This window comes from Abrus precatorius, unplaced genomic scaffold (assembly GCF_003935025.1).
Source record: "Abrus precatorius isolate BTA unplaced genomic scaffold, Abrus_2018 Scaffold8, whole genome shotgun sequence".
Lineage (NCBI taxonomy): Eukaryota > Viridiplantae > Streptophyta > Magnoliopsida > Fabales > Fabaceae > Abrus > Abrus precatorius.
The window spans coordinates 6877442-6897692 of NW_020874428.1; the positions used below are offsets into that span (position 1 = coordinate 6877442).

Below are 20251 nucleotides of genomic sequence, written 5' to 3' on the forward strand. Positions count from 1 at the left end.
ATCATAATGAATCTATTATGCATGTGTTAAGGGATTGTGTTTTTTCCAAAGAGGTTTGGGATCATTTTATTTTCCAAGAAGTTTTAAATGGTGCCCTTCTCCTTCTAGACAATTCAAGCTAAATATTGATGGGAGTTATCTATACCTCAAGCAATGCTGCCTTTGCTTGTGTTGGCTTCATTTGTGATAATCAGGGGAAGCTGGTGGTTGGATTCTATGGCAAATTAGAATCTTGCACACCTCTAGCAGCTGAGCTTCGGGGGTTTCTCCTTGCTATCCAATTGGTGATCAATCAGAACATTCACGCAGTGTGGATTGAGAGTGACTTTAAGGAAGTTGTTGGTCTTATTCTTAGTGGACACGAGCTCTCCCATCTTTAGTGGTACCTTATATATAATATTAGGGACCTTTTTAAATCTATTAGGTCTATTAGGATCATGCATATTTACAAAGAATCTAACAAATGTGCAGATGTCTTAGCTAAAATAGGCCTTGAGGAACTCTCTCCCTAATTTGCTTTTACGATTTTCTCCACTTCTCTTCTCCCTTTCTTGAGCCTGGATGCTGGTGGTATTTGGCATCCTAGACTTGTTTTTTGAACTTTTTGCTAGGTCTTTTTGACCTCGTTTAATAAAAAAAAATTAACATTATTACTTGATCTCAAGTATTTATAAAATTTATTAATGATATATTTTAACTTAAATTTGTTATAACAAGTTGAAGGTATAGGAATAGCAAAATGATGTAATTTTTTTTTTAAAAAGAAAAGCATACAAAATAATGACAGTTTATTAACTACCCCACGCTCATATAAATTAACAACAATTATAACAAACACAATCACTTTAAAATTTATTTTATTAAAATTTTAAAATATAATGGCACTTTAAAATTGGCAGTGCTATCTCTTTGAATTTATTTATTTTTTCAAGTCAACGATAATCTAAAAATTTAGTAACCTTCACTAAATACTTGTCTCAAGATTTATGTCAATATTTGCAATGATCTTATATAATTGCCACAATTTAGTTTTTAACATCAATTTTGGGCTTTTTTACCATAATAAAATAAAATCAAATCAAAATTACATAAATGTCTTGTTTAACATTTAAAAGACGATTTAAATTGATTTTTTTTAAAACGAAAAATGATTTGAATAGATTTTAGTTTGTTGTGCACTGTGCCATATTTGCTTCTATAGAAGTCAATTTTAATCGATTGTGGTTGCTTTTTTTTACTATGTGAAAGTCGATTTAAATTGACTTTAGTGTAGAGAAAAAGTCAACTTGAGTTGACTTCAGTGCAGAGAGGAAGTCGACTTGAATCAACTTCAGTGTAAAAGGAAAGTCAATTTGAATCGACTTCAGTGTAGAAAGGAAGTCTACTTGAATCAACTTCAGTGCAAAGATGATGTCAACTTGAATCGACTTTAGTGCAAAGCAGAAGTTAACTTGAATCGACTTTAGTGTAAGATTAAGTGACTTGAATCGACTTTAGTGAAGGGACAAGTTCAACTTCAATTGACATATAGGCAATGTAATCCGATGGTTAAATGTAGCCAAGTCATAACATTAGTATTGGACATGAAAGGTGGATTTAATTAACATTATCTAAATGTATAAAGTCCATTAAAATAAATAAACAAATTACTACAACACGAATCAACAATTAAAACTTTTAAAATATTATTATTATTACTCATTAAATTTAAATTTATTCTAATTTACTAAGTTATAGTTTAAATGTTTACTTGCTTAAAACTATAATTATTTAATTGATTGTAATAAATAGTAAAAATTCTAATATAAAATACACTAATAGTTCTATAACCTACACTTGATTAAATATGTAACAGACATTTATACAATATATATAACAGTCATCTTAATTAGACAACTAAATATTTAATGATATATTAAATTAAAAAATTCAAATAATATAAAATAATTTTTTTAAACATTTACACGACAGTTTACTTGTAATATGATCAACAAAATTAAGTTGATTTAAATTATTATTCATCTCCATTGTACTTGCATTGTATTTTTTTCTTCTTCCTTTCTTTCAGCTGATTCTTCTCAAAGATGTTTCTTCCTTCTAGGGTAGTCATGGCGGATAGGTAGCACGTCCAAATTGGTTACAACCTCTCCCTCCACCAAAGCCGATTTAAGTTGGCGTCCTCCTTACACTGAAGTCGATTCAAGTTGACTTATTCTCTACACTGAAATCGATTTAAATCGACTTTCACACAGCTAAAAAAGCAACCAAAGTCAATTTTAATCGACTTTTGTAAAAGTAAATATGCATAACAAATTGAAATCGATTTAAATCATTTTTCATTTTTAAAAAAAATTTATTTAAATCATTTTCTTTTAAATACTAAACAAGACATTTATGTAATTTTAATTTTATTATGGTAAAAAAGCCTCAATTTTATAACTGTTAAAAAGTAATTTAAAGACAAATAAAATTGCCAATAATTATAAAATTTAACTGCTACAAATTAGTATTTTTTTAATTTGTAATGAGATAATTTGAAAATGGAGATAAGATTGATCTAAAAGCTAGGAATATAAATAATATTTCTAAGCAATAGATTAGAAGAAACAAAAATAATACCAGGCTTAGCGATTTGGATAAGATTAATAGATTTTACAGAAGATATCAGGTGTTTATCTTAACAAAAATGGTCAGTGCTACCTGTGTCTAAAACCCAGGTGCCTTGAGAGTGAAAGGATATACCTGGATTGTCCTTGTCCGTATTTATTAGAGCAGTTTTGACAAGGTTTGAGCACGATTCAGAGAAGTGGAGAATTGCCGAAATTGAAATAATGTCGTAAGGTTTTCATAGTTTTCTTGAGACAGTGTGAACTGACCATTAAAAGATTCCTTCTTTTGATTTACATCCTCCTGATTGTTTGGGGATGAGTTAGTGTTAACTATGTTACCTGTGCGTGTATTCTATCCTTTGAATTTATAGCCAGTGGGAATTCATGTTTTCGAAAACAAGTGTCAACACTATGATTATCACAAATAGGTTCAAGTATGACCACCACTTTTACCAAGACGGCAAGCATGATTTTTGCCACCACCTCTCTTGAATGAAGAAGTTTTGTTAGAAGAAGTATTAGATGAATTTTTGCTAGACATATTAACAAACACTAACCAACATCAGAAGTATCAGTGGTATGGTGTAAAATCAAGTTCCTAAACTCAAGTTCTTATTGCAAGATCACTGAAAAGACATGCACAATCATCGGTACCGGATGCATCAATATGATTTGAGAGAGTGAACTTGAAAGAATTGTCCGTTTCAAGCGCGCAAAAATTGAACGACATAACCAAAGTTGATGGATACAAAATCAATTAATCGCTATATAGTGACAAATATGATTATAAGTATGTGAAGGAATAGGCTCAAACACATCAAATTCCTCCCAGAGTGTTTTCATTTTTGTATAATATTCAGAGACTGTTAAGCTTACCTTGCTTACAAGTATAGATCTATCCTTGCAAACTGATTACCTCGGGAGAAACGATTCCGCAAGTTGCTCCAAATGTCAACAGCATTATGCATCCAAATGATAGTGTAAATCGAAGAACTCATCCAACGATGCAACCAAGAAACAACCATCGTGTAGCATTAGATCCAATTGGCACGTAAAGGATCTCTAATATGTGAAATCGGTAGTTCCATTGCGAAATAAAGCTTGTTCTTTGAGAACAACTATATCGTCATTGATCAAGCCTAACCATAGTAATTGCACTCATTCAAAACCGGATCACCAAAAACAAGAGAAAGATTCTCATTCTAAGTCATGTAACAGGGACTAAAAGGATTATTTGGAGGTTCAATAATGGTTTGCAGATTTGTTATAAGAGGAAGCTTCAATGCAGCAGCTGAAATAATGATTCTCTCGATACCATATCGGTAAACTTAAGAGAGATAATTATAAAGGAATACTCTTTTTTTGAAAAAACAACTAACTAATACAATAGCCAAGTGTGGTTTATGTACGTGTCAAAAGAATAGTTATCTAACTAACAAATAGTTAAAACTAAATAATTAATAATTAAAAATACATTGATGTAACATATGAAAAAATAGATAGTAAGATTATTTAAACACTCTTATAAATTAAAGAAATAAAATAAAATAAATTTAATTACAATAAAAAAAATTAAGAGACTAATTTACTATCTTAGTTTCCATTAAATGACGAACATTTTTTCAGCTTTACAACAGTAGAGCAAAAGCTGAAATTATTCTTCATCAAATCAAAAAGAGCATTGAAGTGATGTGAAACTTCAGTGTAAATCAAGGTTATTCTTAGAACAAAGAAAGGGTCCAGATGCCTTTGTGTTATTCTACTCAGCTATGAGTAGTTTTGCAAGAGACGCTCGTGCCATGGAGGAAGAACCCTCGATTTCTAACGCTTTTGCTGCACTATCTTTCAACTCTCTTGCTCTTTGTTTCATAACCTTTCCTCCTTCTCCTTCCATCACCATTCTCACAACTCTCTCAATCTCTTTCCTTCCAATCACACCTTCTCCCTTCACTTTCACTGCGACGCCTACATCTTCTTCCAGCATCGTAGCATTCATTCTCTGCTCTGCGTACAATGGCCACGCGATCATCGGCACCCCATTCGCCACGCTCTCCATCGTGGAGTTCCATCCGCAGTGTGACAAAAACGCGCCCGTAGATGCGTGGCGTAGAACCGTCGCTTGTGGAGCCCACGACATAACTACCATACCTCTCTCTCGCGTCCTCCCAAGAAACCCTTCAGGCAAATAAGACGTCGGATCATTGACATCGCCACCAACGTTGAAAAACGTGGCAGAGGCATTGGAATTATTGGCCGCACGAACCACCCACATGAACCGTTGGCCACTTAGTTCCAACCCCCAAGCCAACTCGGTTTGTTGTTCCACACTCAAAATGCCCCCACTACCGAACGAAACAAACAGAACCGAACCAGAGGATTGGATATCGAGCCAAGCAAGGCATTCCGGTGTAGTTTCTGTTACCGGTTCGTATTCTTTAATTAACGGTCCAATGGGATAAACCGGTGGAATGGGTATGTTCTGGTAAAACGAGTGGTCCCTCAGTGCTTTGAACGTGACAGGTTCCACATCTTGCCACGTGTTCAAAATTATTCCTTTAGCCATTGGTAAACGACCAAAATGATAAAGGCACCATTTGTATTCGTCGATTTTCCGGTTCGCGACTTGGTTCATCAAGTCTGTAATTCGTATGGGTTTGCACCCGGGTACCTGAACCGGTTCGGGAAGGTCCACGAATTCACCCTCCACATCACTGTCGAGTTGTGGGAGAAACAAAGAGAAAGCGAGCATGTGTGCGGAGGTAGTGAAGTAGATAAAGATGGGAATGTTGGGAAGGTCCTTGAAGGCATCGAAAGCTTGGGTGCAGAACATGTCAATGACTATGGCTTGAGGTTTGTTGTGTTGTTGAGGAAGTTGTGTGTTAAGGTAGTGAAAGCTTTGTTCCAGGTTGAGACACAGGCGGGTCAGGATTGGGGTCTGGTCGTTGACTATGTCGGAGAGGTCAACGGGTGGGAGATTGACGACGTGGAGGTTGGGGGGATGGTGGGGTGAGTGAACTTGTTGGTTTTGTGCGGTGGATGAGTCGGTGGTGGTGTAGAGGAAGCTGACATGGAAGCCATGGTGGGTTGCAAGGTGCTTTGCGAACTCAAGGAGGGGTGTGATATTGCCTATGCCTGTGCTGGGGATAACCGCAACGTGTGGTTTATCAGGTAAGAACTCAAGGTGCACTCTGCTTCCCATGATTGTTTTGTCTTGATTGGTGGATTCTGTGCGTTCAATCAAAATGCTAAATTGTTTGGGATGAGGATGACTTATATATGTTAATGGAAATTGATTCTATTCACCACAGTGATGAAGGGACAAAAATAGAAATTTAAAAGATAAATGATGATCATTGATAAAGTAGATCTAAGAGAAAAAGGATATATTCCTAAATGAGATCTGCCTCGGGTATACGCAATGCAATATTGCATTTTCGTCCATTCAATTGTCCATACCTTTTCTTTTTGAAAAATAGTTAGTGTACATCTCATTTTTTATATATACAAAAGGCGAAAAAAGAGAAAAAGAAAAAGAAAAAGAAAATATACAAGCATATAAATATTTTCCTTAGTTTTTCCTTTTTTTAATGAATTTAGTTTAACAACGATGAAACAAAAACATCGGTTTCAGAGTCTAACAGTAAACGTGTAATTTACAAAAATACAGCAAACTTTGTTTTTCCATCCGGAAAATCCTCTTATAGAATCTAGGTTACCTATCATTTATTATTATTTAATGTAACACGCGATATGCACCGATATATATATATATATATATATATATATATATATATATATATAACAATATTTAAAAAAATATTATTTTGATTTAATTCTATAATTATAAATAGTATATATCAAAGTAATGCAAATTCAATAAAATTAAATAATTTTAAAATAGACTTCATTTTAAAATAATATATTTATTTTATAGTTTCAATTTTTTTAAAATTAAATGTCAATAATCAATAATAATAATACATTTAAGAAATAAGAATCTTAAAAATTAACTCAGAATACAAAAAACAAACATAAAATAAGATAAATTTTTAAACATGTAAAATTATATTTATAAAAAATATAAAAATATATATAAGATACTAAAGAAAGTTAAATAACAATTTTAATCTTCAGAATAAAATTAATAAAATGAATAAAAAGTAAAATTATTATAACAAAGAAATAGTATGAAACTTGTAAAAAAAGTAATTTAATTAAATATTTCACTTTTTAAATAATAAACTTTTATTTATAATATAAGTTGATTCTTTACCTGTAAATTTTGTATCAACGTAAAATATAGTAATAATTATTGATTAAAAAATTAATAATTAAGATTATAATTGGTAACTGTTAGTTTTTTAATTTGTTAACATAAGAACACGTTATTTTTTTAAGTGTATCTCCTCATCCCAAGTAACTTGATCCAATAATTTCAAAGTCATGAATAAAATAGAAGAATCACACTCGTTCAAGCTATAAATCACACAATAATGATTAATTAGGATTTAAATACAATGACTTAACAAAATCATTTACATGCTCAATGTTTTTATTTATGATCAAGTGTATAGGCTGGAAAGCTGACAGACATCTACTAGAGAGACTGTATCAACAGTCGCCTCTATCTGTAACAATGCCACGAACACCTGATTTAACTCAGAGCCTAAAGTCTCTATTGAAAAGGGGGATAAGTGTGATAGTCATCATAACCAAAGTGAGTAAGACCTTTACAACCATGAACACAACCACAAACACTGCCCAATCCTCTTCTACTGAAATTTTTCCTGTTCTCTTAAACTCACTAATCTCATTACCAAAAAGTTGTGTCATAACTGCTGCTGACAAAATAGAAAATCTGATAAAATATACATATGTTCCTGAAGATGCACAAGTTCAAGAATCTATTCCTCCTTTGTTAAGCTCTTACAATATTTTTAGGACGAAAAAGTCTCTGACCAACAGGATCAAATTGTTGATCCTTAGAAAATAGTCTCCCATTAAAGAGTATGTCCAAACCACTAGAATGGATCAATGTGAATTACCTGTCACCTCAAAAGAGCAATATATTGATCTTGAGATCCCTAAGACATTTATAGATCACTGGAAGACTGAGGGATATACTGCTCTACACTTTAGAGCAATTAGATTAGTCCTATCTCTGCATGGTAGGAAAAATCTTTCAGTTATTGCCATAATTTCTCTTCTTGATACCACTTATATCCACTATAAGCATGCTGTTATAGCCACTTTGCTAACCACTCTTCATGCTGGAAGTGTGGTTCACACTATTTTCCCAAACTATAATGTGTCTTTGAAAGACAAGACTCTTCCAACAAGGTTGAAGGTTCAAATTCAACTTACTGGAGCTGAGCAGATTGAAGAAGCTTTATCTGCAACTCTTCATCACCAAATGATTTACAGGCTACAAAATCATGCCCATGATCTTCCTCTTCTAGGAATAGTTAATGACAACCTTTTTGTTATTGCCAACAGAAATAAGGATGAAGTTCTATCTATCATCCAAGTTTCCAGACAAATTCCTAGAGAAGAACTTCTCAAGCCAATTCCTCTTGAATGGACAACCAATTATGAGAAGATCAGGAAAAATAACAAACCAATTCAGTCCTTTGAAGCCACTTTCAGAAGATTTGTAGATGGTGGTGTTCAGACTATATTCAAAAAGCCAGAAGATGAACTTAGCCCGTCCTCCAATTGCTTTCAATCAATGATGGTTATTCTAGTAGAAGGAGAAGATAGAATTCTAGTATACAGTTTCAGATCTGATGGATCTCCTATCTTTTCTGATAAATTTGATGGTCATTTCATGTGTGATGTTGATCCTTCTATGTGTGATCCTGATTGTGATTATTGGATGCATACTGGTGATACATCTGATGAAGAATCAGATAATGATGATGAAGGCAATTCAAAGAAAAAGAAACCTTGTAAACTGCCTCCTCAACCCAGAAGGAGAGATCCTGAATTTACTCTATGGGTAAGAATAAGGAGAGAAAGAAAGCCTCTTCCTATTTATGAAGAAACCCTTGAAATCTTGAAAAAAGAGGGACTTTTGTCTAAGCCTCCTAGTGATCCTGATTTGATCACTTGGCCTCCTTTTCCAGGACTCTGCAATTCTTTTAGCTTTTCTCCAGAAAAAGTCCAAAGTCCCATTCCTTGCATGATGTTTTCAAAATATGATGAAGATTTTCCTTCGCTTGAAAGGAAAGTTGATCCTGTCACTAAGGTCAATACTAAGCCATTAGTGATACTCTCTGAAGTCCAATCTGATGGAGTTTTGAAAGCTCCATCTCAGGCTGAAGAAGTTCTCAACTGGCAAACTGAGAATTCTCTAGCTCAAAACAAACTCCTGAAAAGATGGATGGACAAATAAACCAGATTGTTGAATCCGTCCATAAGAATGATGAAAGACTCCAACACCTTTCTAATAAACTCAGAAAGTATTACAAAGAATCTCAAAAGCAGATTGCTAGATTGGAGTTAGATATCTCGAAACTGACTGAAGAAGAGGCCGTGTTTACATGAGAATATCATAAAAAAGATAAAGAAATCATGAGACTCAAAGAGCAGATTAAAGAAATGGATGAGTTGATTGCTGCAAAACAACAAAATAGGGATCATGAACTAAATTTCTTTTTTGTACCACCTCCTGTTTAATCCACTTATTATTCTCCTTTCAGTCCATCTCCTTTGTACTCTAGGGAAACGTTCACAGCACCTTCACACTCTCTTCCTTCAGCTTATAGGCCAAAACCTGAGCCTATTCCCAAAAGCTCAAAAGTAAAAGGAAAGATGAGTATTTCTTCTTCAGATACTGTGAAAACTAAATATTTAAGTTCTTCAGATGATGATGAACCCTCTCCTCCAAAGAAATCTTCAAAAACTAGTCCAAAAAAGGCATTTTTCCAAGGATTAGTAATGGAGAGGAAAATATTGCTGAAGAATCTGATTCTAACTTATCTGAAGAAGATACAACCACTGAATCCTCTAGAACTTCCAATATTGATTCCTGGAGCAATTCAGAAATATCTGAAGAATCATCTGAGACAATTTCTACAGAAACATTAGAAATGGCAGAAAAAGACTTCACTGATATTACTAGAATGATGATGGTTCATACTGTTGAGTCCAGCAATTTTAGAGGATCTTTTTATGATTCTCAAGAAGATGAAGATGAGGAAATAAATAAAAGAGATAAAAAAGGCTCCAAACTCAATGGAGGTCCTTATTTTACTCTTGATGATGTTTCTTCTAAGCACTGGAGGAAAAGACTACTCGATTTTGGCACATGGCTTGATACAAAATTCATGAAAACAGATGCTGATCCATATAAAGTCATTGAAGAATTTTGTTGCAAAATGACTGGCTCTCTGAAAGAGTGGTACCACAATTTTGGAAGTGTCAAACAAGACTAGTTTCATCAATTATCCAATATAATTTCTGTCCTTGGAACGATACACTAAGAATTTGTAGGAAATATGGATCTTTATGATAAGAAAGTCAGGCAAGACTATTTTGAGATGAAGTGTTGCTCATTAAATAAAAGTCATTTGAACTAGCACCACAAAAGAATGATGGAGAGTTTTTATCTTCTCAATAGATACAATGATACAAGTCTCAAAAACACCTATGTTGCTTCTCTTCCTTAGGAATTACAACCTGAAATTCACAAAATGATTACGGCCCAAGGAAGAGACTTAACTAATTTGAGTCTTGGGCAAATCCACCAGATGAATATTGAAACTCTTGATAAACTTTGCAAACAATATTTGTTTTTTATAGATATCATGAATCAAAGATCAAAATTTACAAAAGCCTGCAAGAAGAATTATCTTGAGATCGGATGAAAAGACAAGAAATGCGTTTGTTCATCCAAAAAAGAAAGGAAAGATCAAGAAGTTCTCGAAAAAAAGGAAGAAAAAAATAAATTTTTTTAAGAAAAAATTAAAAAGAGGAAAGAATAAAGGCACCAGATACTTTATATGTGGCAAAAAAGGTCATTTCGCCAAAAAATGTTCCAATAAAGATGCCAAAGCTCAAAATTTGGTAAATTCTTTAGACTCTCTTGAAGGAGATAGTGAATCAGAATATTCAAAACAAGAAGAAGCTAACCAAGACACTGTTTTTGCCATTCAAGACTCCTCTGATGATTCCTCAGATTCATCTTATAAAGAGAGTGGTTCTATTCCTCTCTCTGTTCTGCCCAAGAAGTCAGCAGCCTTACTCCAACTCCATCACAACCTTGTGTTGAAGTTCAACTTCTTTCTTCAAAATTTGCTATACCCATCAAAGCTATTGCCTACATGGATACTGGAGGACAAAGAACAATGATAAATTTAGACATTCTTCTCAAAGAAGTCTGGAGAAAAGATTCCTCTCTATTTGTAGCTGCTGATGGAAAACTTTTCAAAACCAATTTGGTCTCAAAATTGCCAATTGGTATCAAACTTTTTCCAAACTGCATAGTTTAGATGAAAGTTATATGAAACTGTATCAAACTAATTTGGTCTCAAAATTGTCAATCCTAGATAGATTTTTTGGAAATACATTTTTCTCAGGAAAATTATCAACCTCAACCTCATATTGCAGAAGAATTGCTCAATTTTTCTAATGAAAATTTCACTGTCAAAAGATCCAACAATTTTTAGGGGTCTTGAATTATATTAGGGATTTTATTCCTAATGCTGCTTAATATATAAGTCCTCTATCAAAACTCTTGAGGAAAAACCCTTCACCATGGGTTTAGAACAGACTAAAGCTGTTCATCATTTGAAATAGATAGCTCAAAATCCTCCACCCTTAAAAATCCCCGGAGAGGGAAAAAGGATCTTTCAAACTGATGCCAGTGATCATTATTGGGGAGCTGTGGGAAAAAGGCTTATTGTGGACATGCTAGTGGACAATTCAAAAAGTCAAAGAAGCATTATTATACTACATTCAAGGAAGCTCTAGTAGTAAAAAATGGAATTCAAAAATTTGATTTCCATTTAAGAGGATACAATTTTGAAGTTCAAATGGATAATTCCTCTTTTTCAACTCTTCTTAAATTCAAAAATAAAATGCCTCTTGATCCTCAAATTCTTAGGCTTAAGAATTGATTCCCAGGTATGATTTTATTGTTAAACATATCAAAGAAGAAAATAATATTGTCCTTGATCTATTATCCAGACCAAAAAAGCCTATCTCCATTATCACCTCTGCACACAGTTATCTACTAATATTCTCACTCAACATAGCTGAAGCAAGTACAAGCTACCAACCTCTTCGTATCTTTCCACTTGAGTTGAATAATGATATTTTCCTCACCATAGAATATATAAAAGACTTTGCACGAAATCATATGTTCCATTGCCTAGCTCCTTCTCTTCATAACCATGGTGTCAAACCAAAACCTTCATGGTTCCATCCTGATGCTCTTTATCTAAATATTTTTGCTTTATTAATGGAGTTTTCTATGATTGAAGAAGACCTTTGGTATTTATGGTGTGTCACTCTCTTATTTCATTACCCCATAGTTTTTCCCACATTCAAAATGTTTGAATTCTTAATAATCCTCAACATGAGTCATTCATGTTATGGAAATTCTTAACCTGGTTCTAACCTATTCAGTATTGGAAGAAAGACATTCAGTCTGAAACAGAGAGAGTCTGTATTTGGAAAGAAATTAATTTACCACCTTCTGAGTTTCAAAAAAATATTACTGTGGTAATTATTTATAGACCTTATTTCAAACATCTAGTTTCCAAATTAATCTATACTCAAAATCAAGTTAGATTTTGGAACACTTATGGAAGTATAAGGGATATAATAGAACTAGAAAGACCACCATTTCATCAGGCTGATCTGATTACTCATCTTTATGTTGAAAATGGAGCACCACATGTGCAAAGTTAAAAATCTATGGATATTATCTGCCCTCCAGATCCTTATGACCAAAATATGTGGAATAAAATCCAACAAGTAATTCCACCTTTGGTCTCTTTCAGCATTACTTTTGGAAATTGTGATAGAGAAAGTCATGTCATAATTAGTGGTGGAGCTGAATCATCACATGTTATTGATACAATAACGGACTCTCAGGATCCATACGAATCTGTAATGAATCAGGAAGGATAGGGAACTGATGATGACCCAAATTTATCTCCAAGCCATGAGCCTATTTGCAAGGACTGAAGAATTTCAGAATCAACTTTATGTATTATGTTTTTAGTGTGACTCATATATACTAAAAGTTTTCTTCTTTGTTTGTTTGCTCAAAGGAACTTTATAAAAGGTTGGATTCTTATCAAAATTTGTCTATTGTAATAATTATGTTTGCTTTCCATCCCTATATATTGAGGAACTATTGCCCTTTAGAGGCAAACCGAATTGAAATAAAACATGTGTTTTCATATATCATGAGTTCTTTCTAAACTTCTCTCTGAAAGCTTTGTTTATAATGACTATCCTCTAGTCCCTGACTAGAAGTAAGTATGCTCTACACTTGCCTTGTTATAAGGATCCTGTGTATCAGAAAACTTCTAGGTCATCATCCAATTGCTACGGTCCTTCTTATAATAGCTTTGATAAATTGAAATAGCATGAGTATAAGAAAAATGCATATGGGTTTACTCAAAGTATTAGAAAGTGCCATAGAGTTTTATCTTTGTTATTATATTGAAGGCTCCCGGCCAGTGATGGTATATACATATAATTACTAAAGTTGTCATATGATTTTTAACTTATTTCAAAAATTTCCTTAATTTATTGCTTTGTTTTAATTTTTGATGTGTGTGTTTTCTATCTTTTTAAATTTATTTTTTATGTTAATTTACTAACATTATTTTTTAATGGCATGACAAAAACAAAAAATAAATTCAAGCATTATGCGTGAAAATAAAAGCATATAATTTATAAATAGATATCATATATATTACTTTTACAACAAAAAGATGATATATCTATGAATTTTGATTACTATCAAGGTAAAGTTGAAATTTAGAAATTATTTTATTAAAATATTTATTTGTAAAAATTAAAAGTTATGAATTTATTGTAATAAAATAATTAGGATGTTGATGAAGAATATGAAGACTTAGTTTATGATAGTTGTAGTGATGGAGATGATCAAGATGAGATTTTGTTAGACACTTCTTCTACTCATGTTGGAGCCGAATTTGATTCCAACTTAAATATACAATAAGAAGAAATAGTAGGAGATAATGTGATATAATGTTTAAAATTTGTTATTTTTAATTGATTATGTTAATAGTAATGAAAAATATTTTTGCAAATTTTAATGCAGGAGAGACTCTAATTCCTTTTTGATGTTAAAGAAGATGTGAAAAATGCATTAAAATATTATGCGATGAAGATTCATCAAAGTTATTTTGTACCTGAGTCTAAATCAATATGTTTGTATATGAAATGTTTGAACCGTAGCCCTAGTTGTCCATGGAGAAGAATTCAAATAAGTAAAAAATTGTTCGCATACATGTGTCAATCTTAGAATTTCTTAAGATCATTAAAAGTTATATTTAAATTTAATTTGTTCATGCATAATTGGTAAGACAAATCTTTAATATATTTTAATGATTTTATGTTTTATTATGTATACAATTACATTGTTTTTAATTAAATTGTTTTAATTTTACGTAGGCATGGTGAATAAAGAATCATTAGTATATATTTCATTGATACAAGAGAGAATAAATGTTGAGTTTAGATACAAAATTTCATATAAAAAAGCTTAGAAGTCATAGCAAAAAGCCATTATTAGAGTTTTTAGTAACTAAGATGAATCATAGACTATCTTGCCAGGTTAGTTAGAATGCATTCAATTACATGCTCTTGAATCTATTTATAAAATTGAAACGATAGAGTCTGTAGTTGGTCATGAAGTGGATAACAAGTTTAGAGTATTTGAACGATTGTTCTGGTCATTCAAACAATGTTATGAAGCTTTTAAATTTTATAAACCTATATTACAAGTAGATGAGACGTTCTTATATGGGTAAGTATCAATACATGTTGCTCATTACAACAACTCAAGATGAAAACAATTATGTTCTTCTAATAGCTTTTGCAATTATTAAAGGAGAAATTTTGTCAACATGAGAATAATTTTTAACAATGATTCGTTTGCATGTTATTAATAAATTGAGAATTTGTTTGACATCAGATCGTCATCTAAGAGGGGTAGTGCCAAATTCACACATTGGGTGACAACCTCCAAATATGTATCATATATATTGCATTTGTCATATTGCTAGCAACTTCAATCCCTGAATTAAAAACATAACGTTGAAGAAAGACCTTATCAAATTAGGTATGTCTTTTTATTTTACGTATCATTTGTATTGTCTAGCATAATTAAATGTTAAGGCACATATTTGTAATGTTTTTAATGTTGTCATTGTAGGTTATACACCATTGAAAGTAATCTTTCAGCAAAAATTACTAGATTTGGTAATGAATATGAGAATATACGAAGGTGGATTGATTACATATCAAAGGAGAAATGATCATTGTCTTATGATGAAGAAGGGTGACGTTATGGACACATGACCACAAATCTTTCAGAAACAGTTAATAAGGTTTTGAAAGGTGCTAGAAACCTACCATAACTGCACTAGTAAGAGTTATGAATGGATGTTTGATTAAATATTTTGTGAACCAGGGAGAAGAGACTATGTCTTACCTTAACAATGAAAACATGTTTTGTCGTAAAGTAATTATTGAAATTCAAAAAAATCAACACAAAGTTTCGTTATACCAAGCTCGTTGATGTTACATACAAAGAATAAGTTTTGAAGTTGAAGAAACGTTTAATCCAATAACATAAATGAGTAGTCACAAATGGACATCTATTGTTCAGGAGATATTGTGAATGTGGAAGATTCAAGGCTTATCAATTTCCTTACTCGCATGTAATCGTTGCATGTACTGTTATGAGTATTAATTTTTGACAATATGTTGACTGAGTTTATTCAATATAGTATGTTGTAAATGCATATTCTTCATATTGTGCCCCCTTGGAAATGAATGCAACATCCTTACAAATAGTTAATGTAAATTGGTGATTATGATTGAAATAGACTGGGTTGAGTCAAAAAGCACACAAAGGTGTAGAAATTGTAACCAAGTTGGTCATAACTGACATCATTATCCTCAACAAAATCAAGTTGGTTAATTGTAAGACAAGTGTTGGGTCATGTAATAATTGGTAGAAATTTTATGTACTAGTTGGCATGTTTTAATTTTTAATGAAAGTGTTATTTATCATGGATATAGTTAGTGTATAGGAAAGAAATACCCTGCTAATTCAAATATAAGCAACATATGACTCGTACTTAGAAAATGCATACATCTCACAATTATCAAGTAAATACATATTCATGCCATATCTACTAAAAAATTTTATGAAAAAAATATACAAATATTGTATTGAAGTTATAAAAATATAAGAAGTACTTTTTTTTCTTCAATTCTTAAAGTTAAAGTTAATAAAATTCTTTTTTCTTTATGAAAAGCATGACATCTATTTCTTCTTTTGAATTCATCCCATAATCATAAAGGATGAAAATCCTTATTATTTTTTTCTTTTATTAAATTAATCTAAATAAACAGCAAAACTCTTTTTAAAAATCAAATCTACAATAGTTGTTGCATTATTCACAAAGTTTTAACGCTTATTTAGATGCTATAAATGTGTCATGTTAATAAAAAAATTAAATTAGCTTCAATTTCAAGAGAATAAAAAGATAAAATATTTGGATTTTTTAAATATTTAGTACATCAAATTAAAAGTGTTATTTATTTCATTTTTTTTTAATAATTTTGTTTTTTAAATGTCGTTTCTACTTACGCAATGCCACGTAGGACAAAGTTGGCGCTGAGCACTGAAGCAGTTGATGCAATCGCTCGGAAAACTATCGAACCCTTTTCCATTAGCGGGGATTGGAACCACTTCGATTCAATGGATTCAAAATCAGCACCACCGCCACCGCAAAACCCTAAGCCGAATCCACCATCGAAGGGGAGCCGAGACTTATTGAATCACGTGGAAGCGTACCTTGCGAAACGCGACGGTGTTGACAAGCTTCTAAAGATTTCCAGGTACACCACAAAGCTCATCCTCGCCTCTTCGCTTTTCCACTCCAACCCTACCCTCTCACACCACCTCAAGAGCTTCGAGTCCAGCGTCGGCGTTAGCCGAAAAGCCTTCAGGCTCGGCAAGTTCGTTCAGGACCTCAACGCGCTTCGATCCTACCACTCCCATTCCAAACACGATGTTCTCTTATCCCTAATCGCTTACGGCGGCGAAGGGATTTACTACTTCGTTGAGCAGTTTGTTTGGCTCGCGAAGTCTGGTTTGATCGATCCCAAACATGCCCTTACTTTTCAGAAGCTGAGTGCTTGGGCTGAGTTGGTTGGGTACTTAGGGAGTGTAGCGTTGAAATTTAGGGATTTGAGAGCGATGGCGGAGGAGGAAGCGTGTTTGAAATCGAGCGTTGAAATTGGGGGTTTGAGAGGGGTTGGGTGCAAGGAAGAAGAAGTTAGGCTGGGGAAATTGAGAGAGAAGAAGGTTATGAAGAAGCTTTCCATTGTTCAGGATTTGGCTGATGCGTTAATGGCTTTGGATGATATATTGGATGGGAAAGGACCGTTTTCTAAGCCTCTTTTGATGGCTTCTGCGGGGCTTTTGTCAGCGCTTATTAGCACTCATAAGAATTGGGTGTCTTGCTGAGTTGCGCTATTCTTTTTTTTTTTTTTTTTTTTTCTCTTAAACAATAAAAGTCTCATGTTGTTGCATTTGTCACAAATTAAAGGGTATATAAGCCGAGCTTTATGGGTTTAAAATTGCTTAATCTTTTCAGACAGGTCACTGAAGCTTGAAGCTCATTCTCTCTTCACGTTCTCTCCGATCAAAATTCTAATAGTTTCTGTTTCTTGGTTTCTGATGCGTTATTAGTTCTGAGGAATTATTTTCACACATGAACATGTAAGGAGTATATATGTATACCCCCAAGAGAAAATGGTGCTTGGATTTTAGATTTATTACTGATTCATTAATAAAGTAACCGACGACCATAGTTCTATTGGTTTATTTTAGCAGACATTTCTTTGCTATGGTTTATCATGCTGTGGTTGTGGCCCAATTTCGCTTCATTTTGTATGATTTAGACAAAAGAAAATTATGTCAGCATTAGTGTTGTGTTGTTGTATGGTCAATTTTTGTTGAGAGCTCACAGTGCATTGCAAAATGGAATGTTTAGAGGAACATGTGTGGATTCTTTACATAACAGGTGTGGCTTCCCAGATTCCGTTGGTTTATTAACTCAACACAACACTGATATTTAAAGGGAAAAGGGGGGAAAATTGATTGAATGCCTGTAAAACTTGATTTGGAGTGGCTGTTGGATGGAAGAAACAGTTTAGGGGGAAATGAATTTGGCATGGTCACTTTCCCTGTGGAAATGCATATAGAATGTAATTGGAGTTGTATCGAAATAGTATGTCTCTTGTCACTAATTCTTTGAAATTGTTTCTGACTTAGAAAGACATTTATTGAATAGTTCTGTTTTTTGCTTCTGTCTAGTATGACCAAGAGGGGTGTTGACTTCATTAGCCGTTCGGAGTTTCTCTCACCTTTTTATGTTAGTACATTGCTAACCAGTCTTCTTGGCCAACTTGTTTTTCTCTTACATGATGGGAAAGGTGGCTGCAAACTGAGATGTTTTTGTTGTCAGACTTCCTTTGGTTGTGTATTAATTTCCACAACCCCGTTGATTTATTGCAACTTCTATCGGTTGATATTGGTGAATGGGGAGTTTCTCAATTGAGAATGAATGTTGTCCAATTTTTGGACTCCTGATTATCAGGAAAAGTAAAATAAGTAAAATGCCAAACCTTTTTTCAAATGGAATTTCAATTGGGTTGGTTTGAGTTTTAGTTTCTTTACAAATATTTTGGTATCACGGGGTGGTAATTGTATGAATAACTCGAAGCAATGAGAAGATTATATTTTACTGCCTGGCAGTTTTCAGGATATATTATATGCTTTTTTGGGATTGTTTATCTGGATTCTTGCATGTAAGTGTAACTCTACTGCTTTTATACTGGGTGCTACCTCCTACTTGATTTGGATGAACATGCACCATCAACAACATTGCTTCATACATATTTCTTTCCACAAATTAATTGCATCTGATTCTCGGCTTCATTAGTACTCGACAAATAATTTTTACAAGGGACTTACCATCTTTCAAACTAACCAGTAAACTGCTTTCCTGCCGCATGTTGGTTGGTACTATTCATTAATTATCATAAGAAGTGGGTGGGAAAAAAAAAATCTTTTAAGATTAAAGAATCTCATTTGTTAGTGGTTGTAAAATGATTTTACTGATTGCTGGTTTGTTCAACTGGTTTGATGTCTTGCTAAGTAGGACATGAATTTCTTTATTTTCCATGTTGTCCTGTTCTGGAGGTAAGTTTTAGCGCGAAGGTAAGGCTGGCTGTGTGCTACTTTGTGTACTGTGGCTGTTAGTCAATGATTTGCATGGAATAATTACGTTGGTGGGTGACTGCACTGTGAAACAAATGTTTTTTGGGTGAAAACTTTCAGAGGCATTTCAATTGCAATTCCTAAATGTGGATAATTGAAAATTGACATCATACAGGACATCTTATAATATTGTGTCTATCTCTCACTTTTTTGGGTTTACATGCATTCTAAAAAAATATATCTCACTTTTTTGTATACACTTCTAAAAATATAGAAAATATATATCAAATATAAAAGAGAACATCTAAAGTTTGCTCCTTCTAGGAGTACAAAAAACATTTTCCTTTCAGTTCTCTACAAGCTACGTCTACCGGCATGTCTGCGTTGCATCCCAAATCTTGCCATGATGCTAGGTTGTTGCTGATTTCGACTTGGTCTGCGTCATAGGTCTCTCTGTTCTAAAGAGATTGATTGACTTAAAAGAATTTTAGCAACTGGTGGAATTCGAACTTTACCATGTTGTAGTCCGCGACCGGGATGTGACAAGGTCTAACCTGCGGCATGTAATGAGTCATGCTCCTCCATTATTGTAACGTTAATTAATCTCATGGACGCTGTGTCACGGTCGCCTGGACAGTACTCAATCAATGCTTAATCCGGTTGGAACTAATATATTATATATTAAACTGGTCATACATCACTAAATAACCATTGAATATTCTCAGCGCTCGTTTAGTCATGCTTTATTTTAAGTTCTCTTCCTGTCTCTGTTCTCTCCTTTTACATATATGGCATGTATATGGCTATCCATATATCCTCGTCCTATTCATATATTCATATACAAACTTTGCTCAATGGAGTATATTTATCGTTAAAAAAAGGTCTCCAAGTATTTTCTCTTTCTTAAAGTTTGGGTTAGAACGTTTCCTTTTTTATACACTAAATCCAATTATTAAGCTATTTAATATTCCAATTCCCATATTTCAGCTTAAAATAAGTGACTGATAATTTGACAAATATTAACAATTGTGATATACTATGTCAAAAGCAAAATTATTAGCTCTCCAATGCCAATGCTTTCTGCCATTTTTTCCATTTTCAAAAATTAAAAAAAAAAAATTCCCTTCCAATGGTT

General features: G+C 33.1%; 2 protein-coding genes across 2 annotated transcripts; one reads left to right on the plus strand and one right to left on the minus strand.

The window, feature by feature from the left end:
* Positions 1 to 4368: 4368 nt before the first annotated feature.
* On the minus strand, positions 4369 to 5808 carry LOC113874153 (hydroquinone glucosyltransferase-like). The gene has a single exon (XM_027512375.1). It carries the CDS (start codon positions 5806 to 5808, stop codon positions 4369 to 4371), a length of 1440 nt encoding a protein of 479 aa, XP_027368176.1.
* Positions 5809 to 16477: 10669 nt separating this feature from the next.
* On the plus strand, positions 16478 to 20209 carry LOC113846127 (peroxisomal membrane protein 11A). The gene has a single exon (XM_027474064.1). The coding sequence runs from the start codon at positions 16480 to 16482 to the stop codon at positions 17356 to 17358; it is 879 nt and encodes a 292-aa protein (XP_027329865.1). The 5' UTR covers positions 16478 to 16479; the 3' UTR covers positions 17359 to 20209.
* The last annotated feature ends 42 nt before the right edge of the window (positions 20210 to 20251 follow it).